The sequence below is a fragment of the Lissotriton vulgaris genome, chromosome 5 (assembly GCF_964263255.1).
Source record: "Lissotriton vulgaris chromosome 5, aLisVul1.2, whole genome shotgun sequence".
NCBI classification, from domain to species: Eukaryota; Metazoa; Chordata; class Amphibia; order Caudata; family Salamandridae; genus Lissotriton; species Lissotriton vulgaris.
The window spans coordinates 2,003,367,183-2,003,395,144 of NC_141693.1; the positions used below are offsets into that span (position 1 = coordinate 2,003,367,183).

The following is a 27,962-nucleotide window of genomic DNA, read 5'->3' on the forward strand; positions in this document are numbered from 1 at the left end:
GCTTCCTGGGGTGAGAGCCTTACCTCTCAGAGGCCGGGAACGAAGCCTGCTTTGGGGGAAGGTGTTCACACCTCGTCCAAGCAGGATTTGCCTTCCAGGGTGGGAAGCATCAAAGGCCATGCCACCTTTGAAATGCAACCCACGCCTCTCCAGTTAGTGGAAGATGCCAGCCTCCTGTACTGACCCTACTTTTGGTGGGAGGACAGGAGGGAAAATTAGTAAGGTTAGGAGGTGCGCCCACACCCAGCCAGCACTGCCCCTACGGGGGGGCAGCGGATGTGGACCCCACTTTTCAGGATCCTCCATCTTGTGCTGAGGAGAATTGGCCTATTAGGGTCAGGGTTATGCCCACTTCCCACGTAAATTAGTCATATGGAGGGTGTAGTCACCCTCTAGATAGGCAGCCCATTGACTACTACCTGGGACTCCCCTTAATGCCCTATAATTGAGTATTCATGTGGCGCTTCTTGACTCAGAGCTTCAGATTTTATACACCTAGAGACGAAGAGGACAAAGAACAGCTGCTGAACCTGCGAACCAAGTGCCTGCCACAGAGTTTTGGTGCGAAACCCTGCCTGCTGCTTCTAGACTCGACAGTCAAGGTGAACTGTCTCATCCTGCTGCTGTGTGGCCTCCAAGAACCCCAGAGGACTACCAGCCTTCGCAAACGGACCAAGAACTCCCACAGAGTGGAGGAGCTACTTCCCTGCAGACTGCAGGCACCAAAACTGCAGAGTCCGGTCCATTGACTTGCAGCTCCCCGGCCTGACTGATGCAGCAACCAACCAAGAAGAGGTATCCATGCTCTGGGAGGTCAGATCTGTCTCCCCATGGAGTGCGGTGACACCAGGACCACCCACAGCAGTTTTAAAGGGGGTGATGAGCGTGTTTGACAAAAATTCTTGATATCCTTAGGCTGAATCCTTACTCATGCAATCAGAGTCAAGAAGTCCAAATTTATGTAGAAAAGTTGCTTTTTATTAATCTAGATAAAACCATGAGACAGCCGACACGTGTTTCGCCCCCTGTGGCGAAAGCGGCGAACATCGAGTGGAAGGACAAAGACGAAAATTGAGTATTACACCCTCACAAATTGGAACTCTTTGAAACAAATTGGACTTTGGTGGAAAACATTCCCATATTATGATGATCTATAATGAACACAATATACTGTAAATAGCCTTGAAAAAGCCCCGGCGCAAATCGCCACAGGGGGCGAAACACGTGTCGGCTGTCTCATGGTTTTATCTAGATTAATAAAAAGCAACTTTTCTACATAAATTTGGATTTCTTGACTCTGATTGCAAGAATTTTTGTCAAACACGCTCATCACCCCCTTTAAAACTTTATTGTTACAAAACTCATGAGGTCCAGAGTTTTTTGAGTGTGTTTCTCTGAATAACAACACGTGAAAACTGATATGGACTTGGGATTTCCTGTGGACCACTCTCTTTCCCTAGAAACCACCCACAGCAGTGCAGCACCAACCCCTGGAGTACTGGACGCCCTGCAACCAACACCGACACTGAGGAGTCCTGTCGGGACTTGAACTGTACCAGAGCCCAGCAGCCACCAAGGGACATCAGAACCCCGAGACCCACTTCGAGAGTGGCCCAGCAGTCTTGAATTTGCCCCTGCCAGCTGGTGGCCCCTGACCGTGAGGAGCAACTTCACGCAGAGGGCCCAGCTGACCGACCAGCTCTGCACCCAGCTCGCCGGGGTAACAATGATCTGGCTGTGTCCCTTAGGCCCTTGCAACTTTAGCCCCACTTTGGGAGGTTTTGAACTTGCCTGCAAGGCCCCTTGTGGAGCCTGTCTTTAGAGGACCCCCCCTTCTCAAAATCTTGCCAACTAGACACTCCACCAACACCCTGCTCCCGGCAGAATGCGGGACACTCCGGATGAACTGTTGGTAGAACATTGGACCCTGACTTCCTGCTAGTCCAAACCCGGAAGGTGAACCCCTGAACCTGTCTGTGGTGTGTGCTTTTCCTACCTGCTTTTCCTCCCATTGGATTGCATGGTGCCTAAAAACGAGCACAACTTTGAACTATTTGCTTATTTTTGATAAATCCTAAGAAATACAGCACTTAACTTGGACTGTAGTTTTTGTTTAAAAAAAAAAAAAAAATATATATATATAAAAAATATTTTCCTAAATTGGTCTCCTATTTTTCTTTGACTGTGTATCTCGTTTATTGCCTCTGTGAGTACCACACATGCTTAGCACTACCCTCTGATAAGCCCTCACTGCTCGCCAAAACTACCACAAATAGAGTGTTCGATTTATCTACTTTTGCCCTTTGTACCAGTCCGGGTCTCACTGGACTCTGCACGGTGCACTTCATTTTAGTGCACTATAAGGACAGCCAGCTTCCTATCCCAGTGCTGAGTGTCCGCTGCCAGCGCCACGAGAAGCATCAGCAGTACGACGCGGGGACCGCCCTGTGCTGAGTGTCCGCTGCCAGTGCCACGAGGATATGTTTGGACATACACCCAAAAAGTTTAAAATTGTCCACCATGGTTTCCTTTACAGCCACATTTGGAAATGGTTCTAATAGCTGTTGGGAAATTGATTACGCCTTTTCTATTTTTGTATTTTTTACATGATAACTGTACAAGAAATCGCAACACCTTTTTTTACAAGTAGAATAATCTTTCGAATTACGACCATTATAAATCTGGTGAAGCAGTGATCTCACGATTTCCACACAGGGTTTTCACAAGTATTAATGTATGTTGTGTGTGCCAGCGGCAGACACCTGAGCCCGCAATACAGGGGCAACTATGAGAACATAGAGCAGAGAGAGACAGGGAATCATTTCAAGGGTTAAATATTCTATTTATTTATACACTCACGCACATATTTACACACATTTATTTTACAGGTACATGATCTGGATATTCGAACAGTCAAGGCACTTCCGGTGTTGTGGCGGGGCTCACAAGGAGGGGGCCCCTTACCACCAAATCTCCAACTTTGGCAGGTTTTTGGTGTTGTGCAATTTTACGTTGTTTGTAGATTGGTGAATTTTGAAACTGCGCCACCTTCCACCGATCTGTCGTTATATTTGTCCTTTATTACACACGGTATTTAAAAAACACACCGAATAATATTTACAAATGTCTTCAAGTTAAAATGTTTTTATGTCCAAAGGCACATTTTTATACTTTGCATAAAGGTGTCGAGTTTGCCCGACGCGGCTTAAATAATATTCAGCAAGCGAGGAATTTCAATTTTTTGTCCCCACCATTTCACAGTAATGCAAAATAACAACTTTCCAACCCTTTATAAAATACTTGTGGAATTTTTAACTTTTCCAAAAATTGCTCTAGGATTGGGGATTGAATAGTAAATTTGCCCTCCCAGCGTCTATAAACCCCATCCACCCATTCCCCCCACTGCCCTGAGGGCACAAATGCATGGTATTCTGTACAACATGTAACTTGTTTTGGCCCCTGAACCAGGCTGACTTCTGAGGCGCCCCTGGGGGACTTCCCCATTCACTGAAGTCCCCCCCGGGTACTTACCTGGTGTCCTGGTCCAATGACACACCCTCTCCCCTATCCCGAGAAGGGGCAACTTACAAACCTCCCAGGGGCAACTTAAAGGCCTGGAGAAGGGGCATGGCGTTGCCGAGAAAAGATAAGCAGGTACCACACTTCAAGAGTCCTGTTCCCTGGTTCCTGCTGCAACACAGGGCCCATTTGTAACAAATGTTTTTGCTTGCTTCATATTTAGCTAGCTTTTGAGGACGTTTTAAAAAAACTGCACAAAGTTGCGAGCCGCCAGGCTTTGTCACTTTGCACAAACCTTAGAAAGGTAGGGGGTGAAAAATCTTCAATATAGGGCTAGTGGACTAAAAAATGGCAAAGCCTCCTTTTTTGTGGAAGATGTTTTTGAAGGGACAATCTCTTGCAAACAAAGCTTTATTTTAGGGAAATTTCACCAGCTGGGGCTGGTTTGTAAAAGTGACGTAGCTGCTCACTCAAGTTTGCTAAACTCCTTTTTTCACTCGAAGAATTTAAAAAGCAGTAGCCATCACCAATCGCTTATATAATACATTTTGAGAAAGACTGTTTGTGAGTTTGTAAATGCATTCATGCTAACATTTTAGAGCAGGCGAGTGGGAGATTTTTTTAAAGTACTCAGAAGAATGACATATTGAAGCAGAGGCAGTTTAATAACATAACGCAAACAAAAATACAGCTCTAAACTCTGTTTATGTTTACGGTATGTAAAACAGCCAAATATAAAATGTTAAAACCTGTCCATGCTCTAATCTCCCCCTCCAAGAATTAAGCACAAAGCATTAACCCTTGATGTCGAAGGTAATTCTTGGAAAGGGAGATCGGAGCCAGCTTGACAGGCATCAACATTTTATTTTTGGTAGTTTTACAATTCTCTGAATCGGGTTCTGCAGGCAGGAACCGGGAGAAGGGAGACTAGCCTTGAAATCAGTAGTCTCGCACCTGAATCGAGAGAATTGGCATGTATGCAAATGCCTCCCAGTAAAATGAGGGTCAGGCTAAGGGCATGGAATATATATGACATATAGGCAACTGCTGGCTGGTAGACTTCGGGTGCGGGTGGTGGACTGGTGGGGGAACTGCATGAATGTTAATGAGCTGTTTTTTTTTAGATTTTATGGGGAGCTAAAAAAGGGTACTTTTAGAATTTGTTCCAGTATAAGTCAATATTTGACCTGAAGAGGTGTCCTGCCCTTGGCCAATACCTCACCAAAGCCCCTCATCATGCTTGTGCCCTCAAGTCCCAACTCTTGGTCCCAAGATAAAGCTTTCTTTAACTCATTGTTGGTTGGAGAACAGTTCTCTAATGTCAGGAGCGGAATGAACAAGGAATGTGTTTCAGCCTTTTTGTGTGGATTTCAGCCTTCTTGTTTTCAGTAATAATGTTTTCAGGAGGATAAGGTGAACCGATATTCTACCCGCTGGGAAGGTAGTTCAATCTCCCACCGGACTGATGCTGAATAAAGCAAAGATCTTGAAAACAATCCTAGATGAAACAGTTTGAGAGTCACTGGGTTACCTGAAGGTACCAAGCAGGGCGGGTGTTAGAAGTTCTTAGAACTAGGCGCTGCTTAACAGGGTGTGAACTATATGCAATGACTCATTGGGTGGCACATATAACATAAAGGCCCTGAAGCAGTTTGTGACATGCAAACTTCCTGTGTCACAAAATTATTGTCCTCGCTTAAACCAACATTTTTGCACAGACACGCACACAGATATATATAGGAGGTCCACACCCTGCAATCCTGGCATATTTTTAAAGTTGCCTTAAAGATGTTTATGCTTTTCTTCTTTCATCTCCTTAATTAGGTCTCAAAGGATATTTCAGCCCTATTTTGTTTCCGTTAGACATTAGAAGAAGGAGCGTCAAATTTTGAAAGGAGTGACAAATCAGTGACTTGAGGAACGAATGTCAAGCGTAAGTCCCTTGCAGGTGTCGAAGGGCATGATGGAGCATCATCAAGGTATGTGCAGGTCAGAAAGATTAACATTCGAGGTGGCAAACTCCCATGCACCCTGCCAGGGCCAGTGGTGCCCGCTAATTTCTGTTACATATAGTGTGGGTGTTACTTGTGCGTTATTGCTATAGAGAAAAGTGATTATTGATGCTATAGTCGAAGGAAGTCCTGCTGCCTTTTATTGCCTGTTTACCTTCCATGTGCACACATTCTGTCCAAGCCTGTGTTAGCAGACTCATATTTTTTGGTGAAGCAGCCTTACGTTGAGGGCACTTTGCAGTCATTAGATACCTCTATCTGGTGCGTCTAGAGACATTCTACCTTCACATTTTAGCACGACTGGGTTATTGCAGAATAAATAAAGTTACTGTCACAGGGTGCAGGTCTAGCACTGAGGTTGGCAGCACGATGGGGGTTGCTTGGGGTGGCGGCCTCCACAGGCTGTCCCGGTCGCACACCTCCTAAGGCACCAGGTTGCATAGAGTGTAGCACCTGATAACGCAGAGTGTTCCGGGCAGTGGTGGGCTTGGGGGACAGCGAGCGAGGGGTCCGTGCCATATTCATCGTCCGCAGGGCTGGTCCCATCATGGAAGGCTGGTGATGTCTCTCTTTGGTGGTGGGCCGACAGGCCTTTGGCCGTTCTCCCTTGCTCGTCCTTCGAACGCCATGATCCTGTAGTAAAGAGATAAGAGAAACAGTGTGAGGACCACTGTCACCAGACACTCCCATCTTCATCACATGTAAAGATACGAGCGAAAACATCTTTTGAAATAGTAATTTTTGTTTTATATGCAACAAACTTCACTGAACAGGGTTTCAAGGCACATAAGGAAGCCTGTGAAAGCATCAGACGTGAGACCACCAGGTGTTGACTGGAAAAACATCATAGCAAAGAGAACTTACAGCACAATGATCGAGACTCACAGAGGATTCTGTATCAAGATACATGTTATGTTAAAGTGTGTGTTGAAAGAACTTGTAGAGCATTCAAAGGGTACAGATCAGTGTTAGAGAATCACAGAGGGTTACAGTCCAGAAGCATGTGGGGTAGGTAACGGTGGCCGCACACACAAATACTACTCACCAGTTTGAAGTACGTCAGAGGTTAGTAGAGGGGGGCAGACTACTAGGGTCTATAATATAAGGGGCCCAGAACATATCTGATGCAGGATACCGACCTGCAGAGGGGGTTCAATTCTGACTATATAGAACATTTGTAAGTGGGCAGACAGAATAAAGCAGCGGTTTGCATGAGGCAGGACGAGGGTTTCTGACCAACAGACCACTGGACTGCAGATCATAGAATAGAAGCCCAGAAACAGCCCTGGGGGGGCGGGGGGGGGGGGGGGTTGAAGGGGTGGTGCAGTGCTACGTAAGCAGGCTCTTAGGAGCCCCACAGGACCCAGGTGGGACTCTAAGGGAAAGCAATGGCAGAAGTACAATCGCAGCCTTACATGTGTGCCTCTGCACTATGCCAGCACATTCATTTTTGTTAGCCACGGGTAAATTATGTGATTTGATTTGCCCAGAATCAAAGGATGTTGAGCGTCCTTGCCGAGACTCGAACCCAGATCCCCAGCGTTGAGGTCGACCGCTCTAGCCGTCGACCGCTCTAGCCGTCCGCCACATCCTCTCCCCAATCCACACCACCCACCCCTCTCCAACTTCGCACTCCTCGGGTCGGAGCCCCCTAGTGGCGCGTTGAGTGTTGAACCTTGTTGAGGGGGGCTCGGTTGCCATCTGGCTCGGATGGACCTGGAGAGGGTCTGTCCGAACAATGGACCTTCGGTGATGCTCCGGCGAGGACACGCCCCTCAATGGGGGAGCAGAGAATAACAAGACACGCGTTGTGTCAGACGATAGAATCAGAGACCACAACTCCCAGAATGCACCGGCTCAGGGAAAGACAACTGGCAGGACGGACACTTGCTGGCTTCCCTCGGGGTGTAGAGAGTGGATTTTTGGTGGTGGTGGAGGGGGAGGGTTTCGTCTGCCCCCCACAGCCCCTGGTCACGCGTCGCTCACGCCGCCCAGACTGGCTCCCTGCAGCCAGCAGGAGTCTGCTCTGCCTTAGGGCGTGAGGCCCTGCACCCCAGGGCCCGCCCGCACCCTGAGGAGGCAGGGGCACCGTGCCCGGAGCAGCCCTACCAGCTGGGCACCGCCTGCTTCTTCCGCCACAGCAGGCCCTGGCAGCCTCGCGCCAGATGCTGCTCCCGGGAGCTCTGCCCAAAAATAAAAGTGCCCCCACGCCCTCGAAGCACCACAGAGGCCCCATTGTGCGAGCCCCGGGGAGAGCTAAAGATACCCACACAGGCGGCCTTCAGAGGGGTCACCAGCTGCCAGGGGGCGCTGCCCTCCGCGGGCCTGCTATGAAAACTCTCGTGTCTGCCCCTCTGGTCCTGCTGTAATGTATGACGTGTCCAGCGCCGGACACCGCCCAGAGGCATGGGGGCTCACCTTAGCGCAGGGTTCCCTGCTGCGCTGCCCAGCGCCAAAGTGAAAGGGCAGCGACGCACCGTATTGAAGCAATACAGCGCCTTGCTGTCCTATGCCCCTGCGCCGGCGCCGTTCCGGCAGCCAAGCGTCAACGCAGGCGCCCTTTCTCCATGGTGCAGGGTGCGAGGGGTGGGATTGCTTTTGTGCAGGAAGGGGCACTTCCTGCGCAAAAAGAGTCCCGAGAGACATGTTTCTCTTTCTATGTGAGCTGAAGAACACAGCGCCCCTAGAAAGAGGGAAAAACGAGGAGAAATGAACATATTTCTTCTCCTTACCCCTCACGCAGGGAGGTGTCCGGATTTGGCGCTTCTCCAAGTTCACATCGCTTTGTAAATCTGAAGCCGCGTCAAAGTCCACGGGTCTTGCCTGGGAAAACCGACTGCAACGCCCATGGAACGCCTTCCCAGCGCAGAGTAAGCAGACACCGCGATTTGCGCTGCATCGCCGTGCGCATGATTCATGATGTCACTCAAAGCCACACCTGCGTCATGCATGTACCACTTTACGCGGTGCAATGCAAAAGTGACGCAGGGCTCTCATAAATAAGCCTCTCTGCGTGCAAAGCTGTGCAAAATCTGTGCAATATTAGTGCATTACATGCCCGATGTCAACACACTGTTCACAAGAGCCGGTGAACTGAACAGAACTTCTGTTACTGACCAGGGTATGCTCAGACGTGAGTCCCTTGCTCACTTTGCCACTGGATTCAAGCAAGCCGGGCTGAAGACGGCTGGAATGCCAGAAACCGGTCCTCGGAAGCTTGTTTTCGGTCCAGGGAAGACATGACTTGGCAGTTCAAGCTGGACTGTTCCCATGAGGCACAGGGTTAGACTGATTTGCATATGGCCATGTCTGAACTGGGGTGGCAGAGTGGGCTAAAGAACAGTGATGGATTAAACCCAGATCTTTTGACTGGGGGTGAGTGCTTGTATTGTCAACGATCCGTCCATCATTTCCTTTGGTTTTTCACTGACCAGACATTACCAGCACTGACCACCCTGATCCCTCCCAAGCGACTACTGCTGACTACCTCTAAGCGCTCGAAGAAAACTGCGCCTCACCGTATTTATTACCCCTTCCTTCGAAGTAGCGCTTCAACGCCATGAGTTGGTAGTATTTTTTGTTTTATTTTTGCAGTTTTATATAGCACGGGCATGGCCCGTTGGCATCAGAGCGCTTTACAAGAGTAGCGGGATACACGGGGTACAGCGAGTTATAATTCCAGTAATTACACTCAGACACTTGCATCTGTAGCTGCGACTAAGACAATTGCAGCAGTTGGTCAGGGGTCGATTAAGATGGCTGGGTCACATTATGATGATGGTTCGGATCCTGGTAGAGAGAGCACTTGTTACTGGTCGAAGGTGATGAACCCGGTATCTGTCAAATAGCAGGTGCCTTTTGAGGGTGACCAGGCAGGTAGATAGACAAAGGGAGGGAGGTAAGGAGTTCCAGATTCTTGTGGCCCTAACAGAGAATGACTGGCTTGTGTACCGTTCTCGACTGACAGCGGGGGTTCCAAGGCAGGGATTGGCCCTTTCTGGAACCCCGATGTTCTCTGAAGATTTTCAGATTCTCGTTTAGATAGGAGGGTGAAGAGGAGTGCAGCGCTTTGTGGGTAATGCTGGTGGTTTTGAATTGGGCCCGGGGAGATGTGGGGGCATATTTTCAAGGGCCTTATCTCCGCTTTTTTGGCTTTAAAAGCGGAGATAAGCTTTTCGCCCTATTTACAAGGTGGTGCTAACATCTATTAGTACATGTTAGCCGCCGTTTTCCAGACGTCTCGCTTTGCATAATTTCTAATTTCTAATTTAACTCTAATAAGATGCAAAGTGGGCATCACTGGGCGTACCTCACACAGAAGGACATGTAAAATATCACTAAGTGCATCGCAATATTTACAAGGCGGCCCGCAGCATGTTATCAGATGTTCGTTTTTGGTGAAAACCGGGACTTTCACCAAAAACTAACATCTGATAAAATGCTAAGTTACCCTAGCTATCCTATGGCAGGTGGATCATAAGGCCAAGTGCACCTTAGACGGCGATAAATAAAAAAGTGTTAAGCGCACTTTGCGATATTTATCCCCGTCTATTGATAATATGCTCGTGGTCTCAGCGCTGATGCAGGCAGCGCCGCTCTCTGCACACATATGAATAGGTAAAAGAGGAGAGAGGATAGAGTTTCTGTGATAAACAGTCCAGGAAGTAACCAAACCCCGTTCCCTGGGCAGATAACAGGCTGAAGCCAGAGGGGCGATGAGGGGGCGCCAGGAGGCGACGGGACCAGTAACAATTGCGGCTCTGTGCAGCCTCCATGGCACGGAGGGGGCACCGTGAACAAGGCCCTGCTGTCTGCGGCACCCTGGGGCCCGGTGGGCACGGCTTCCCCGTCAGCTTCCCACGGAGGGGTGCAGTGATCGCGGCTCGATAGAGGGGCGCTGCCGCGACACCCCAGTGTAGAGTTACTTAAGTAGCAGTCGTACTGAGCCGGAGCACAGGAGGAGTGCCAAGGACCCGTCTCTGTGGACACAGACTCTGCGCTCTGTAGAGCGTCGCTAGACACTAGGCGCTACGGAAGAAATCCACTTCCACTAGAACCATACTAAGGATGACTGGTAGAACGAAGAAGGTGCCAAAGGTCACAGAGGTCTTGTCTTTCCGCAATTTCGTGGCTAGGTTTCAACAAGCATTGGAAATGCAATAGGTCTCGCCTTTGTTTAACCCCTTCGATGCGGCCGCGATTCCCCTAGTGTGCTGTAAACAGCACGAACAGGGGCGGGCCGTGACGAACCCCAGCCGTCATCAGCACACGAGCACCGTAGTGCATGACGGCTGGGGTTCGTCATCAGCATGGAAGGGGTTAAGTTAAAGCCATTTGCTTTGCTAATGGTATTGTATTATAGCTATGTATTATTGAGTGTATGTATGTGATATGTTGTGATTTTATGCTGTTAGAATTGTATTTATTACCTATGTGTTTTGATTTGCAGTGGCCTTTGGGACCTTATAAGTGTTTAGCAATGCACTTTCCAGCATAAGTAAATAAATAAATACATACATACAAAATATGCTGTTTCTGACCTTGTGTAATGTAATAGGTGCTTGTGCAAAACACTCCAATGTGTTTACCAGACCTTTATTCCGTGTCTAAAGGCACAGAGAAGACACAAAAACCGCCTCAGCACCGCGCCGCTCCCACAAGGAGGCCATTCACAGACCCACTTTGAAATCAAAACAGCGCAGATTTAAGTGTTTTGGCAAAAAATAAACTCAGGTGTAAAGACACGAGAGATGGCTTTTTTTCGGAAAAACGGCAACGTGTTTGTGGGTGAAGGAGACTCAGGTGGGCAGTGGGTGGTCACCCTGGGAGCACTTCCAGGAAATGCCCAGCTGGCAAAAGCTGTATCTCCCACCTATAGCAAAATCCAGTTGTTAAATCCCACCCAAAAATTCAGCACACGTTTCACCCAGCGGTGACCCAAAGCTGAGATATTTAGTGGTAATAGTGGTAGCTGAGGTGAGAAAAAACACAGCCGGTTAGTTCTGCCTTGAGATAATCCCGCCTTCAATTTCCGGGGACCTTTGGTATTATTTGCACCAACCCAAAATACAATAAATATTCTTGGGCAGGACAGGAGCCGAAACGGACCGTCGCCAAGTAACGACTGTGGGTAGAGGAAAGAACTGACACGGGTGAATGAAGGGGTATCGGTAGGGGAGGGTTGGGGCAGAGTGAAGGGCTGATGTCAGGGGGCAGGGCTGGGGCAGGTCTGTGGCCAGAGTTATTGCCAGAGAGTGGGCAAGAGAGAGTGAAGGCGTAACGGCAGGGGCGTGTTCGGGGCAGCGCGAAGGGCTGTCCGGGACTGTAGTCAGAGTCAAGGATGAAAGTGTGGGGCGGCTTGCTTAGGGGCAGAGTAAAGGGCTGACGTCAGAGGGCAGGGCTGGGGCAGCACAGTGGACAGACTGAGACTGAGGAATCGTGAATGATGGGACAGAGTCAATGAGTAGGAGCGCAGAGCACGGCTACGGTAGAGCCGAGGGAAGACACTGTGGGCAGGGTGGGGGAAGTGGGACAGATCCCAGGCAGGGGGTAGAGTGCAGGATGGGATGCTGGGCAGGAAAAACTGGGGTAGAGTGCAGGTCCTGAGAGGGAGGCTGTGGTGGTACTAGGCAGGGCTGCAACAGTAAATGATTGGGACAGTTAGGTACTAGGACAGAGTGATGCAGGACTGGGGTTGAATGAATGGCATATCGCAGGACTGGAGTTGGTGAAGGATGGGACAGAGCGCATGAATGGGACAGGAATAATGGCAAAGCCCAAGGGTGGTGTGCGGGTTGCGTTAGCCGCAGACCGCAGATCCTAGGGGGACGCACATCTTGGGCAGGTTCGGGGCAGAGTGTGCGGCAGGGACAGCTTTATGGGGCAGGGTCCCATCTGACTGCCCAGAAGGGAGCACTCTGTGTGAGCCGAAGGCAGACCGGCGCAGCATGTTGGAGACAGGAGACATGTCCGTGTGAAGGGACATGCGCTATGTGTGAGGGTAGTGGAGACAGGCTCTCTTGCTGGTTAAAAAAAGCAGAAGACAGGTCTGTGTGTGTGAAAACAGAATCACTGCGTGAGGAAGCAGAGCAAGAGACGGGTCAGTGCACGAAGGGAGCGGTCAGCCTGTGAAGGAGAGGGTGACAAGCACGTGCGGAATAAACCTGCACAAGGGAGCATGGTAGGGCAGATTCGTGTCTAAAGAGCAAGCTCAGTTTGCGAGGGGAGACCGAGAAAGGAGAGGCGCACCGTGTACGGATCAGGAGAGTGTGTATGTACGAGGGAGCTGGAGACAGCTCTGGTGCTAAGAGACAGGTCTGGGGTATGAGGGAGCAGGAGACCGCTCTGGTGTTAAGCTATAGGTCCATAAGAGATAATGATGAAAAAGTAATAAAATACATTAATAGTTAAACGCAACCCAAAACTGAACGTACCACCCAAAAAATACCTACCTGTCGTGTGTAAGCTAGAAGCATACCCTCAGACGTCATGGGAACAAAGATGGTGTCGGCCTGTTCAGATAGGCCATACTAAAATTGGACAGAGCACTAACCAAAAAGCACGATTGCCAATCACGTGCCATCGTTTAACATAAACGATGACGCAAGCCAATAGAAAAGAGGGGAAGGGCTTCAAGACCCCTTCTGGAATCGCATCGATTCCAAAAGGCTCTTGCACGGTGAGAGCAGCGCATGCACGCTGCTAACGCCAGGCAAGACCTAAAAAGGCACTACGAACACGTTTGGTGCAGGGACATAAAGCAGCAGCCTCCCTGGCGCACAGGTGTAGCAGCCTCCCAGGGAGAGCAGGGTAGCAGCCTTCCAGGGCACACAGGGGTAGCATAGATTGAAACTTTAGTCCTATGATGCTGCCCCCTCGACGCCCACATGCCAAATGTGCAAAGGGCTCAATGCACAATGGACAGTGCCTTGAATTGCACTCTATGCGCTGCCACACAGCTGAGCGTCCTATCATGAAGGTCTGCGCTGGCGCAGAGCTGAGCCCCAGTCCTCACACTCCTCCACACTCAGATTTACCAACACTCTGTGCCAGGTTTGTGTTCTTTTTTTTAAACAAACCTGACAAAGTGTTCTGCTGGGATTGACTATCCAAACTGGAATGGTACGGTGAGCAAGAAAACGATGGATTTAGGCCCAGGTCTCTGTACTGGGGTGAATGTATGACATTGTTCTGCATTCCGTCCATCAATAGCTCTTTTTGGGATTGACTATCCAGCGCAAATCCGGATTCACGTTTATAGTTCCGCAAAGAAACGTTCTGTTACGTTGCGTGAAGTTTGCATTCCACGAGTGGGACAAGGGCACTTCCATGCAGCCACCCATGGGGTTTGACACAAATTCCTATCTACAAGCTTTCTTAGACATCAATTTGTGCCCAAAAATGTTATGCCTCCTGCAGGCATAAGTAGAAGAAATGTATTAATTTCTCCTTGTGTTTCCTACCTTGCATGCGTGGCACACTGCGCAGCACACAATCAAAGCTAGGGTATTGTAAAAGGATATTTTTTGTACCCTTTTAGCACAACATCTATTCCTCACAGAACGTACACATCCTTGCACTGCGGCGCACTAAAGCGCACCAGCGCAGGGAGAGAGGGAAGGGAAGCAGCACCAGATGTTGTTAGCTATGGGGCTGTTCTGCTCTCTCTCTTTGGTGCAGAGCAGTGAAGGAACCTTAGTTGCTGTGCAGCGCAGCACAAATGGTTTATAAATCTTTCCCATAGCGTGTAAATTCTTTAAACTCTGGGGGGCTCATTTACGAGCCCCTGCGTCACTTTTGCGCCAGCGGTGCGTCGCCTTTTGTGACGCACCAGTGTAAAAAATGCGCCTTGTTGCGCCATATTTATGAAATGACGAATCTAGGTAGATGCGTCACTTCATAAACCCCTGCGCTTCATTATACCTGCGCCAGGTATAATGTATGCAGGGTGGGCGTTCCCGCGCAAGAAAGGGTCGTAGGAGTGGCGCTGCGAAATCTATGAGATTTCGCTGCGCCACTTCTAGGACGCCAATGTGTCAAAGCCTTACACCTGCCTCATGGCAGGCATAAGGGTGACGTCAGTGAAACTGACGTATCTGTACTTCCTTGCGACATGATGCATCATACTGTAAATATGACGCATCTTTGGTGTCGCAAGGAGGGCGCACTGAGAAGTGGCGCATTGCTGCTTTCACGCAGCGATGCGCCACTTCTCGTAAATGAGGCCCTACATTTCTCTGAGGTAGGACTTAATTTTCAGGCAGGACAGCTCAGAAAGAGTGGGCAATTTGCATCTCTGTTTCTGAGCTGTGTTGTCTAAAATAAAGCCCTAACTCAAAGAAACATCAGATTAACTGAATTCACTGTACACACAGCAGGACTCTATTGCTGCCCCTTCACATGCCTGAAACCCTTGCTGGGCTCTCCACCACCCTTCAGGTGCCAGAAACCCTTTCCGGGGTCTCCAACGCCCTCCCGGTGCCTGAATCCCTTGTCAGGCTCTCCACTGCCCTTCAGGTGCCTGAAACCCTGGTCGGACTCTCCAACACCCTCCTGGTGCCTGAATCCTTTGTCGGGCTATCCTTCAGGTGCCTAAAAGGCTTGTTGGGCTGTCCGACGCCCTCCTGGTAGCTGAAACTTGTTGGGCTCTCCGCTGCCCTTCAGGTACCAGAATCCCTTGTCGGGCTCTCCGCCGCCCTTCAAGTGCCTAAAACCCTTGTCGGGCTCTCCGATGCCCTCCTGGTACCTGAAACTTGTTGGGCTCTCTGCTGCCCTTCAGGTGCCTGAAACCCTTGTCGGGCTCTCCGATGCCCTCCTGGTACCTGAAACTTGTTGTGCTCTCCGCTGCCCTTCAGGTGCCTGAAACCCTTGTCGGGCTCTCCGATGCCCTCCTGGTGCCTGAATCCCTTGTCGGGCTCTCCGCCGCCCTTCAGGTGCCTAAAACCCTTGTCAGGCTCTCCGATGCCCTCCTGGTACCTGAAAATTGTTGGGCTCTCCGCTGCCCTTCAGGTCCCCTGAAACCCTTGTCGGGCTCTCCGACGCCCTCCTGGTGACTGAATTTCTTGTCGGGCTCTCCGCTGCCCTTCAGGTGCCTGAAACCCTTGTCAGACTCTCCTACGCCCTCCTGGTGCCTGAAACCCTTGTCGAACTCTCTGCCGCCTTTCAGGTGCCTGAAACCCTTGTCGGGCTCTCCGACACACTCCTGGTGCCTGAAACCCTTGTCGAACTCTCTGCTGCTTTCAGGCGCCTGAAACCCTTGTCGGACTCTCCAATACACTCGTGGTGCCTGAAACCCTTGCCCAACTCTCTGCCGCCCTTCAGGTGCCTGAAATCCTTGTCGGGCTCTTCGGCACACTCCTGGTGCTTGAAACCCTTGTCGAACTCTGCCGCTTTCAGGCGCCTGAAACCCTTGTCGGACTCTCCAATACACTTGTGGTGCCTGAAACCCTTGTCGAACTCTCTGCCGCCCTTCAGGTGCCTGAAACCCTTGTCGGGCTCTTCGGCACACTCCTGGTGCCTGAAACCCTTGTCGAACTCTTTGCCGCCTTTCAAGTGCCTGAAACCCTTGTTGGGCTCTCCGACGCACTCCTGGTGCCTGAAACCCTTGTCGAACTCTGTGCCGCTTTCAGGCGCCTGAAGCCCTTGTTGGACTCTCCGCTGCCCTTCAGGTGCCTATAACCCATGGCTCCACACTCCGCCTCTCAGGCATCTGGGCTAAAATGATGCAGTTTAGAAAGCGGCCCCACCTTTGTTTGAAAGCAAAACAGGCCAATGAGGATTTCAAAACAGCTGCACTCTGCCCTGATTGGGCAACGGGTGAATCAGCAAATGAAATGGAAACAACGCCAGAGGGGAGCCGAGCTCTGGTTTGCTTTTCTTCAGGGAGCTACGAAGGCTTGAGGTAGCAGACAAGAACCAATCATTTCAAAGGAATGCGGAAGCGTTGTGATTGGTGGAATGCGTCCTCGAAGCAGGCAGTTTAAATAGGCTGGGAAGAGGGATTTTCGCCTCCGTGGGTGGAACGGGGTGGGGGGTTGTTATGGGATCGGAGTCTGAAGGGGGAGGGAGAGAGTCAGAATGCCATACACTTTTACCCCTCCCCAGCACACATCAGTGTGGCAGATATTTGGGGCTCATGTGCCACATACCAGGGGCTTCCAAAAGGCCTGTGCACTGCATTGGGGTTTGGACCGGGCAGGCTAGTTCACACTGGCATGAAAACGCGCGGAGGCCGCAAGACACAGACCAGGCGTGCACTGCGTGGCGAGGGGCGTGGCCCGATGATGGAGCATGCCACCTCGGTGGGTGAGGGTCCGTGCACACTATAAATGACCCTTTGGAACCCACTCCCCTCACTGTGGTGACGTTGGTGACCGTGGACCAACACGCCACTTTGTTTACGGTTGCTAGGTACGGGGAGGGCGTGCGCTGGACCATTCATTTCCCTCGCCACCCTTCTTTTGTTTGATGACGTCGAGGCACATTCAAGAGATTGCAAATAATCAGAGTCGGTCTGGGAACCGAAAGCTGCCCAGACCAGCCCCCAAGTGGTCTATAGTGCCCCCCCTCCCCTGCGGGGGGGGGGGGGCATTTTTTTGGGGAGATAGTGCATTCTACAGCACGTTTGTCATTATATATTCATTACATGAGCTTTTAAAACGTCGTAAATGATGACCTTACTGTGCACCAGGATGTGACAATCTTTGTGTGTGTGGGGGGCTCTAATGATTCCCTCGCTACCACCGTCCAACAAAGTGCCTCTCATCTCTTCACGGCCCCTCTCTCACATGTATCTGATGATTTGTTTTAAAGCGCCTCTCATATCAGTGCAGGGTGTCAGAGCACTATACATCACACACACATACAGAGACAATGATTCATAAGTGTGTAAATCAGTATAGAAAATGTTACATAAGACAAAGGACTACAAGGTGTAGGATTCTCACGTCATCCATACTGTGCTTGCTCTGGGGAAGAACACACTCTGGATTCAGAACGGCGCGCAGTGGTTAGGGTTCACTTTAATAATAATGTATTTCTACCCATACACACATGAAAAAAACATTTTTAAACATCTATCCACGAGGGTAATATTTGTGGCTTCGATGAGATCACAAAGCAGCAGATAGCCACCTGGTGACATCACAAAAAGGAACTTTTACACATGACGTCACAATAAGGAGCTAGGACGTGCCGTGACGTCACGATATGGCAGCGGGACACTCAGAACTCCATGAGGATCTAATTTTCAACACTAATCCTTTATGGGTTCCGGAGTGGCGTGCTACTCGCCAAAAAAGCGCTTCAACACCCATCAGGGGTAACAAGTGCTATATGAATGCAAATCTTTCTTCCTTTTTATCCATCCTCTATCCTTCTCACACCAAGTAACACACTAATATCCACCACTGAAATTACCTCATACTTCACCATATTAATTCACCACTAAGCCTTTATAGGCTCCCTGAATAGAATGCGTCAACAAGCGAGCGATAAATAAATACTAACCTTTGTCCTACTCTATCCTTCTGCTATCATTCCAAATCCAAATACCTGACTAACATATCCACCACTTAAAATGTACTTGCATGTTTCACTATACTAATTCAAAACTAATCCTCTGTGGGTCCCGGAGTAGCGTGCTACCCGCCGAAAAAGCGCTTCGACGCCTCGTCAGGGGTAGTAAGCGCTATATAAATGCAATTACAATACAATACAATACATCACAGGTCGTCATCTAGATGCACAATGACATCACAACAGAGAACAGGGACACACAGTGACGTAAGAAGAGACCTGGAATCCAGAGACCTCACAGAAGGGCCTCTGATTGGCCCCCAGTCTCTCCACAGCTGAAGTAGGCTCTGCCCCTCCCCCAGAAGGAAGGAAGGGGACTTTAATTGCTTTGTCATTTCAGCTGCTCAGGCCCACAATGCAATCCTTGGAGTGTTGAGGCACCGGTGCCAAGTCTGGGGTTACTGCTCAACTGTTACCTCCTCCCCCAGCGGCTCCCACCACCTGTTGTGCTCCCCACGCCCTCACCGCGACCTCTCCTGTCCCTCCCTTCACTGCCTCTCGTGCTTCTTCCCACAACACCCCTAACCCCCTTCCTCACTAGCTCATCTGCTCCCCCCTCTCCCCTTGACCTCTCATGCTCTCCCTCACCAGGACCCGTCCTGTTCTCTCCCCCTCAGTTACCTCTCCTGCCCCCCTTCACGCTGCCTTTAGTGCTTCTCCCCCCGACCACCTCTCATGCGCCCCTCTTCCTCGCTACACCCCATGCCCCCTTCCTCCAGGGCTCACCAGGAGTGTCACAAGGGGCCCAGGGCCCAGGTACAAGCAAGGAAAGGGCCCTTGTCACTCCTGCTGAGATAGTAAAATACAGCAATGCACAGGGTTCACTGGCTTCACGGGGCTCCGGGCCCGGTGCACTGCACCTGCTGCACCACTGGTGGCCACGCCCCTCCCGCTCACCCCTACTCTAATGCTCTGCTTCTCCATCACATCTTCTGCCTGCCATAGACCTGAGAGCGGTTACCCACAATGCATTGCGGCAGCTTAGGCAGCCAGTATTTATATGGATCCACCCACAATGCACTTCAGCAGATGACGCAGAGAGTGCCTATATGGGCTCTTCTAAGCCCATGCTCAGCAAACCGCATCCTCCTCTGTGCAGCTGCCCCAGCGTGGTGGATGTGTGTGTAGATGTGTGAGTGTGACACCCCCTCTCCACGCCCCACTGCGGCAGCCAATCACAAGGGAGCACTTCACATCCAGCCCCCTAGTGCAGAGAGACACCGCCAGGGCCCAGAGTTCTTGAAGCTTCGCCTGTGCAGCCGGGGCCAGGATTCACACCGCTGCGGTGCCAAGCTTTCGAAAACAAGCATGGGCAAGGCCAACAGCTCTGGGGTTTGTTTGGAAAGAGACAGACGACAATGAATGTTTGTCTTCAGTGGTCTTAGAAAGAAAATCCCATATTGAAGCAACAAGTACATGAAAGCTGGGAGCAGGGCCTCTTTGTTAAAGAGACTGCCTGGGAGTAGGGCCTCTTTATTAGAGAGACTGGCTGGGAGCAAGGCCTCTTTGTTAAAGAGACTGTCTGGGAGCAGGGCCTCTTTCTTAGAGAGACTGGCTGGGAGCAGGGCCTCTTTGTTAAAGAGACTGGCTGGGAGCAGGGCCTCTTTGTTAAAGAGACTGGCTGGGAGAGGGCCTCTTTGTTAAAGAGACTGGCTGGGAGCAGGGCCTATTTGTTAGTGAGAAAGGCTGGGAGAGGGCCACTTTGTTAGAGAGACTGTCTGGGAGCAGGGCCTCTTTGTTAGAGAGACTGGCAGGGAGCAGGGCCTCTTTGTTAAAGAGACAGGCTGAGAGCAGGGCCTCTTTGTTAGAGAGACTGGCTGGGAGCAGGGCCTCTTTGTTAGAGAGACTGCCTGGAAGTAGGGCCTCTTTGTTAGAGAGACTGGCTGGGAGCAGGGCCTCTTTGTTAGAGAGACTGGCAGGGAGCAGGGCTTCTTTGTTAGAGAGACTGGCTGGGAGCAGGGCCTCTTTGTTAAAGAGACTGACTGGGAGAGGGCCCCTTTGTTAAAGAGACTGGCTGGGAGCAGGGCCTCTTTGTTAGAGAGACTGGCTGGGAGCAGGACCTCTTTGTTAAAGAGGCAGGCTGGGAGCAGGGCCTCTTTGTTAGTGAGAAAGGCTGGGAGAGGGCCACTTTGTTAGAGAGACTGGCTGGGAGCAGGGCCTCTTTGTTAGAGAGACTGGCAGGGAGCAGGGCCTCTTTGTTAAAGAGACAGGCTGAGAGCAGGGCCTCTTTGTTAGAGAGACTGGCTGGGAGCAGGGCCTCTCAGTTAGAGAGACTGCCTGGGAGTAGGGCCTCTTTGTTAGAGAGACTGCCTGTGAGCAGGTACTCTTTTTTAGAGAGACTGGCTGGGAGTAGGGCCTCTTTGTTAGAGAGACTGCCTGGGAGTAGGGCCTCTTTGTTAGAGAGACTGGCAGGAAGCAGGGCCTCTTTGTTAAAGAGACTGGCTGGGAGCAGGGCCTCTTTGTTAGAGAGACTGGCTGGGAGCAGGGCCTCTTTGTTAAAGAGGCAGGCTGGGAGCAGGGCCTCTTTGTTAGTGAGAAAGGCTGGCAGAGGGCCTCTTTGTTAGAGAGACTGGCTGGGAGCAGAGCCTCTTTGTTAGAGAGACTGGCAGGGAGCAGGGCCTCTTTGTTAGAGAGACTGGCAGGGAGCAGGGCCTCTTTGTTAAAGAGACAGGCTGAGAGCAGGGCCTCTTTGTTAGAGAGACTGGCTGGGAGCAGGGCCTCTTTGTTAGAGAGAATGGCAGGGAGCAGGGCCTCTTTGTTAAAGAGACAGGCTGAGAGCAGGGCCTCTTTGTTAGAGAGACTGGCTGGGAGCAGGGCCTCATTGTTAGAGAGACTGGCAGGGAGCAGGGCCTCTTTGTTAGAGAGACTGGCTGGGAGCAGGGCCTCTTTGTTAGAGAGACTGGCAGGCAGCAGGGCCTCTTTGTTAAAGAGACAGGCTGAGAGGAGGGCCTCTTTGTTAGAGAGACTGGCAGGGAGCAGGGCCTCTTTGTTAGAGAGACTGGCTGGGAGCAGGGCCTCTTTGTTAGAGAGACTGCCTGGGAGTAGGGCCTCTTTGTTAGAGAGACTGGCAGGGAGCAGGGCCTCTTTGTTAGAGAGACTGGCAGGGAGCAGGGCCTCTTTGTTAGAGAGACTGGCTGAGAGCAGGGCCTCTTTGTTAGAGAGACTGGCTGGGAGCAGGGCCTCTTTGTTAGAGAGACTGGCTGAGAGCAGGGCCTCTTTGTTAGAGAGACTGGCAAGGAGCAGGGCCTCTTTGTTAGAGAGACTGGCAGGGAGCAGGGCCTCTTTGTTAGAGAGACTGGCAGGGAGCAGGGCCTCTTTGTTAGAGAGACTGGCTGGGAGCAGGGCCTCTTTGTTAGAGAGACTGCCTGGGAGTAGGGCCTCTTTGTTAGAGAGACTGGCAGGGAGCAGGGCCTCTTTGTTAGAGAGACTGGCTGAGAGCAGGGCCTCTTTGTTAGAGAGACTGGCTGGGAGCAGGGCCTCTTTGTTAGAGAGACTGGCTGAGAGCAGGGCCTCTTTGTTAGAGAGACTGGCAGGGAGCAGGGCCTCTTTGTTAGAGAGACTGGCAGGGAGCAGGGCCTCTTTGTTAGAGAGACTTGCAGGGAGCAGGGCCTCTTTGTTAGAGAGACTGGATGGGAGCAGGGCCTCTTTGTTAGAGAGACTGGCAGGGAGCAGGGCCTCTTTGTTAATGAGACAGGCTGAGAGCAGGGCCTCTTTGTTAGAGAGACTGGCTGGGAGTAGGGCCTCTTTGTTAGAGAGACTGCCTGGGAGTAGGGCCTCTTTGTTAGAGAGACAGGCTGAGAGCAGGGCCTCTTTGTTAGAGAGACTGGCAGGGAGCAGGGCCTCTTTTTTAAAGAGACAGGCTGAGAGCAGGGCCTCTTTGTTAGAGAGACTGGCTGGGAGCAGGGCCTCTTTGTTAGAGAGACTGGCTGGGAGCAGGGCCTCTTTGTTAGAGAGACTGGCTGGGAGCAGGGTCTCTTGGTTAGAGAGACTGGCTGGGAGCAGGGCCTCTTTGTTAGAGAGACTGGCTGGGAGCAGGGCCTCTCTGTTGAAGAGACTGGCTGGGAGCAGGGCCTCTTGGTTAGAGAGACTGAGCAGGGCCTCTCTGTTAGAGAAACTGGCTGGGAGCAGGGCCTCTTTTTTAGAGAGACTGGCTGGGAGCAGGGCTTCTTTGTTAGAGAGACTGGCTGGGAGCAGGGCCTCTTTTTTAGAGAGACTGGCTGGGAGTAGGGCCTCTTTGTTAAAGACTCTGGCTGGGAGCAGGGCCTCTTGGTTAGAGAGACTGGCTGGGAGCAGGGCCTCTTTGTTAAAAAGACTGTCTGGGAGCAGGGCCTCTTTGTTAGAGAGACAGGCTGCGATCAGGGCCTCTATGTTAGTGAGAAAGGCTGGGAGAGGGCCTCTTTGCTAAAGAGGCAGGCTGGGAGCAGGGCCTCTTTGTTAGTGTGAAAGGCTGGGAGAGGGCCCCTTTGTTAGAGAGACTGGCAGGGAGCAGGGCCTCTTTGTTAGAGAGACTGGCTGAGAGCAGGGCCTCTTTGTTAGAGAGACTGGCTGGGAGCAGGGCCTCTTTGTTAGAGAGACTGGCAGGGAGCAGGGCCTCTTTGTTAAAGAGACTGGCTGGGAGCAGGGCCTCTTTTTTTAGAGAGACTGGCTGGGAGCAGGGCCTCTTTGTTAAAGAGACTGGCTGGGAGCAGGGCCTCTTTGTTAAAGAGACTGGCTGGGAGCAGGGCCTCTTTGTTAAAGAGACAGGCTGAGAGCAGGGCCTCTTTGTTAGAGAGACTGGCTGGGAGCAGGGCCTCTTTGGTAGAGAGACTGGCAGGGAGCAGGGCCTCTTTGTTAGTGAGACTGGCTGGGAACAGGGCCTCTTTGTTAGATAGACTGCCTGGGAGCAGGTACTCTTTTTTAGAGAGACTGACTGGGAGTAGGTCCTCTTTGTTAGAGAGACTGGCTGGGAGTAGGTCCTCTTTGTTAGAGAGACTGGCTTGGAGCAGGGTCTCTTTGTTAGAGAGACTGCCTGGGAGTAGGGCCTGTTTGTTAGAGAGACTGGCTGGGAGCAGGGTATCTTTGTTAGAAAGACTGGCTGGGAGCAGGGCCTCTTTGTTAGAGAGACTGGCTGGGAGCAGGGCCTCTTTGTTAGAAAGACTAGCTGGGAGAGGTCATCTTTGTTAGAGAGACTGGCTGGGAGCAGGGCCTCTTTGTTAGAGAGACTGGCTGGGAGCAGGGCCTCTTTGTTAGAGAGACTGGCTGGGAGCAGGGCCTCTTTGTTAGAGAGACTGGTAGGGAGCAGGGCCTCTTTGTTAGAGAGACTGGCAGGGAGCAGGGCCTCTTTGTTAGAGAGACTGGCAGGGAGCAGGGCCTCTTTGTTAGAGAGACTGGCTGAGAGCAGGGCCTCTTTGTTAGAGAGACTGGCTGGGAGCAGGGCCTCTTTGTTAGAGAGACTGGCTGAGAGCAGGGCCTCTTTGTTAGAGAGACTGGCAGGGAGCAGGGCCTCTTTGTTAGAGAGACTGGCAGGGAGCAGGGCCTCTTTGTTAGAGAGACTGGCAGGGAGCAGAGCCTCTTTGTTAGAGAGACTGGATGGGAGCAGGGCCTCTTTGTTAGAGAGACTGGCAGGGAGCAGGGCCTCTTTGTTAATGAGACAGGCTGAGAGCAGGGCCTCTTTGTTAGAGAGACTGGCTGGGAGTAGGGCCTCTTTGTTAGAGAGACAGGCTGAGAGCAGGGCCTCTTTGTTAGAGAGACTGGCAGGGAGCAGGGCCTCTTTGTTAAAGAGACAGGCTGAGAGCAGGGCCTCTTTGTTAGAGAGACTGGCTGGGAGCAGGGCCTCTTTGTTAGAGAGACTGGCTGGGAGCAGGGCCTCTTTGTTAGAGAGACTGGCTGGGAGCAGGGTCTCTTGGTTAGAGAGACTGGCTGGGAGCAGGGCCTCTTTGTTAGAGAGACTGGCTGGGAGCAGGGCCTCTCTGTTGAAGAGACTGGCTGGGAGCAGGGCCTCTTGGTTAGAGAGACTGAGCAGGGCCTCTCTGTTAGAGAAACTGGCTGGGAGCAGGGCCTCTTTTTTAGAGAGACTGGCTGGGAGCAGGGCCTCTTTGTCAGAGAGACTGGCTGGGAGCAGGGCCTCTTTTTTAGAGAGACTGGCTGGGAGTAGGGCCTCTTTGTTAAAGACTCTGGCTGGGAGCAGGGCCTCTTGGTTAGAGAGACTGGCAGGGAGCAGGGCCTCTTTGTTAGAGAGACTGGCAGGGAGCAGGGCCTCTTTGTTAGAGAGACTGGCAGGGAGCAGGGCCTCTTTGTTAGAGAGACTGGCTGGGAGCAGGGCCTCTTTGTTAGAGAGACTGCCTGGGAGTAGGGCCTCTTTGTTAGAGAGACTGGCAGGGAGCAGGGCCTCTTTGTTAGAGAGACTGGCTGAGAGCAGGGCCTCTTTGTTAGAGAGACTGGCTGGGAGCAGGGCCTCTTTGTTAGAGAGACTGGCTGAGAGCAGGGCCTCTTTGTTAGAGAGACTGGCAGGGAGCAGGGCCTCTTTGTTAGAGAGACTGGCAGGGAGAAGGGCCTCTTTGTTAGAGAGACTTGCAGGGAGCAGGGCCTCTTTGTTAGAGAGACTGGATGGGAGCAGGGCCTCTTTGTTAGAGAGACTGGCAGGGAGCAGGGCCTCTTTGTTAATGAGACAGGCTGAGAGCAGGGCCTCTTTGTTAGAGAGACTGGCTGGGAGTAGGGCCTCTTTGTTAGAGAGACTGCCTGGGAGTAGGGCCTCTTTGTTAGAGAGACAGGCTGAGAGCAGGGCCTCTTTGTTAGAGAGACTGGCAGGGAGCAGGGCCTCTTTTTTAAAGAGACAGGCTGAGAGCAGGGCCTCTTTGTTAGAGAGACTGGCTGGGAGCAGGGCCTCTTTGTTAGAGAGACTGGCTGGGAGCAGGGCCTCTTTGTTAGAGAGACTGGCTGGGAGCAGGGTCTCTTGGTTAGAGAGACTGGCTGGGAGCAGGGCCTCTTTGTTAGAGAGACTGGCTGGGAGCAGGGCCTCTCTGTTGAAGAGACTGGCTGGGAGCAGGGCCTCTTGGTTAGAGAGACTGAGCAGGGCCTCTCTGTTAGAGAAACTGGCTGGGAGCAGGGCCTCTTTTTTAGAGAGACTGGCTGGGAGCAGGGCTTCTTTGTTAGAGAGACTGGCTGGGAGCAGGGCCTCTTTTTTAGAGAGACTGGCTGGGAGTAGGGCCTCTTTGTTAAAGACTCTGGCTGGGAGCAGGGCCTCTTGGTTAGAGAGACTGGCTGGGAGCAGGGCCTCTTTGTTAAAAAGACTGTCTGGGAGCATGGCCTCTTTGTTAGAGAGACAGGCTGCGATCAGGGCCTCTATGTTAGTGAGAAAGGCTGGGAGAGGGCCTCTTTGCTAAAGAGGCAGGCTGGGAGCAGGGCCTCTTTGTTAGTGTGAAAGGCTGGGAGAGGGCCTCTTTGTTAGAGAGACTGGCAGGGAGCAGGGCCTCTTTGTTAGAGAGACTGGCTGAGAGCAGGGCCTCTTTGTTAGAGAGACTGGCTGGGAGCAGGGCCTCTTTGTTAGAGAGACTGGCAGGGAGCAGGGCCTCTTTGTTAAAGAGACTGGCTGGGAGCAGGGCCTCTTTTTTTAGAGAGACTGGCTGGGAGCAGGGCCTCTTTGTTAAAGAGACTGGCTGGGAGCAGGGCCTCTTTGTTAAAGAGACTGGCTGGGAGCAGGGCCTCTTTGTTAAAGAGACAGGCTGAGAGCAGGGCCTCTTTGTTAGAGAGACTGGCTGGGAGCAGGGCCTCTTTGGTAGAGAGACTGGCAGGGAGCAGGGCCTCTTTGTTAGTGAGACTGGCTGGGAACAGGGCCTCTTTGTTAGATAGACTGCCTGGGAGCAGGTACTCTTTTTTAGAGAGACTGACTGGGAGTAGGTCCTCTTTGTTAGAGAGACTGGCTGGGAGTAGGTCCTCTTTGTTAGAGAGACTGGCTTGGAGCAGGGTCTCTTTGTTAGAGAGACTGCCTAGGAGTAGGGCCTGTTTGTTAGAGAGACTGGCTGGGAGCAGGGTATCTTTGTTAGAAAGACTGGCTGGGAGCAGGGCCTCTTTGTTAGAGAGACTGGCTGGGAGCAGGGCCTCTTTGTTAGAAAGACTAGCTGGGAGAGGTCATCTTTGTTAGAGAGACTGGCTGGGAGCAGGGCCTCTTTGTTAGAGAGACTGGCTGGGAGCAGGGCCTCTTTGTTAGAGAGACTGGCTGGGAGCAGGGCCTCTTTGTTAGAGAGACTGGTAGGGAGCAGGGCCTCTTTGTTAGAGAGACTGGCAGGGAGCAGGGCCTCTTTGTTAGAGAGACTGGCAGGGAGCAGGGCCTCTTTGTTAGAGAGACTGGCTGAGAGCAGGGCCTCTTTGTTAGAGAGACTGGCTGGGAGCAGGGCCTCTTTGTTAGAGAGACTGGCTGAGAGCAGGGCCTCTTTGTTAGAGAGACTGGCAGGGAGCAGGGCCTCTTTGTTAGAGAGACTGGCAGGGAGCAGGGCCTCTTTGTTAGAGAGACTGGCAGGGAGCAGAGCCTCTTTGTTAGAGAGACTGGATGGGAGCAGGGCCTCTTTGTTAGAGAGACTGGCAGGGAGCAGGGCCTCTTTGTTAATGAGACAGGCTGCGAGCAGGGCCTCTTTGTTAGAGAGACTGGCTGGGAGTAGGGCCTCTTTGTTAGAGAGACAGGCTGAGAGCAGGGCCTCTTTGTTAGAGAGACTGGCAGGGAGCAGGGTCTCTTGGTTAGAGAGACTGGCTGGGAGCAGGGCCTCTTTGTTAGAGAGACTGGCTGGGAGCAGGGCCTCTCTGTTGAAGAGACTGGCTGGGAGCAGGGCCTCTTGGTTAGAGAGACTGAGCAGGGCCTCTCTGTTAGAGAAACTGGCTGGGAGCAGGGCCTCTTTTTTAGAGAGACTGGCTGGGAGCAGGGCCTCTTTGTCAGAGAGACTGGCTGGGAGCAGGGCCTCTTTTTTAGAGAGACTGGCTGGGAGTAGGGCCTCTTTGTTAAAGACTCTGGCTGGGAGCAGGGCCTCTTGGTTAGAGAGACTGGCTGGGAGCAGGGCCTCTTTGTTAAAAAGACTGTCTGGGAGCAGGGCCTCTTTGTTAGAGAGACAGGCTGCGATCAGGGCCTCTATGTTAGTGAGAAATGCTGGGAGAGGGCCTCTTTGCTAAAGAGGCAGGCTGGGAGCAGGGCCTCTTTGTTAGTGTGAAAGGCTGGGAGAGGGCCTCTTTGTTAGAGAGACTGGCAGGGAGCAGGGCCTCTTTGTTAGAGAGACTGGCTGAGAGCAGGGCCTCTTTGTTAGAGAGACTGGCTGGGAGCAGGGCCTCTTTGTTAGAGAGACTGGCAGGGAGCAGGGCCTCTTTGTTAAAGAGACTGGCTGGGAGCAGGGCCTCTTTTTTTAGAGAGACTGGCTGGGAGCAGGGCCTCTTTGTTAAAGAGACTGGCTGGGAGCAGGGCCTCTTTGTTAAAGAGACTGTCTGGGAGCAGGGCCTCTTTGTTAAAGAGACAGGCTGAGAGCAGGGCCTCTTTGTTAGAGAGACTGGCTGGGAGCAGGGCCTCTTTGGTAGAGAGACTGGCAGGGAGCAGGGCCTCTTTGTTAGTGAGACTGGCTGGGAACAGGGCCTCTTTGTTAGATAGACTGCCTGGGAGCAGGTACTCTTTTTTAGAGAGACTGGCTGGGAGTAGGTCCTCTTTGTTAGAGAGACTGGCTGGGAGTAGGTCCTCTTTGTTAGAGAGACTGGCTTGGAGCAGGGTCTCTTTGTTAGAGAGACTGCCTGGGAGTAGGGCCTGTTTGTTAGAGAGACTGGCTGGGAGCAGGGTATCTTTGTTAGAAAGACTGGCTGGGAGCAGGGCCTCTTTGTTAGAGAGACTGGCTGGGAGCAGGGCCTCTT

General features: G+C 51.8%; 1 protein-coding gene across 1 annotated transcript in view; it reads right to left on the reverse strand.

Annotated features, from left to right (window-relative positions):
* Positions 1 to 2,821: 2,821 nt before the first annotated feature.
* Positions 2,822 to 27,962, reverse strand: part of AIF1L (allograft inflammatory factor 1 like) — a 110,692-nt gene continuing 85,551 nt past the window's right edge. Inside the window, exon 6 of the mRNA XM_086924801.1 lies at positions 2,822 to 6,164. Coding sequence (XP_086780927.1) covers positions 6,077 to 6,164 — 88 coding nt within the window. The 3' untranslated portion in view covers positions 2,822 to 6,076. The remainder of the gene's footprint in view (positions 6,165 to 27,962) is intronic.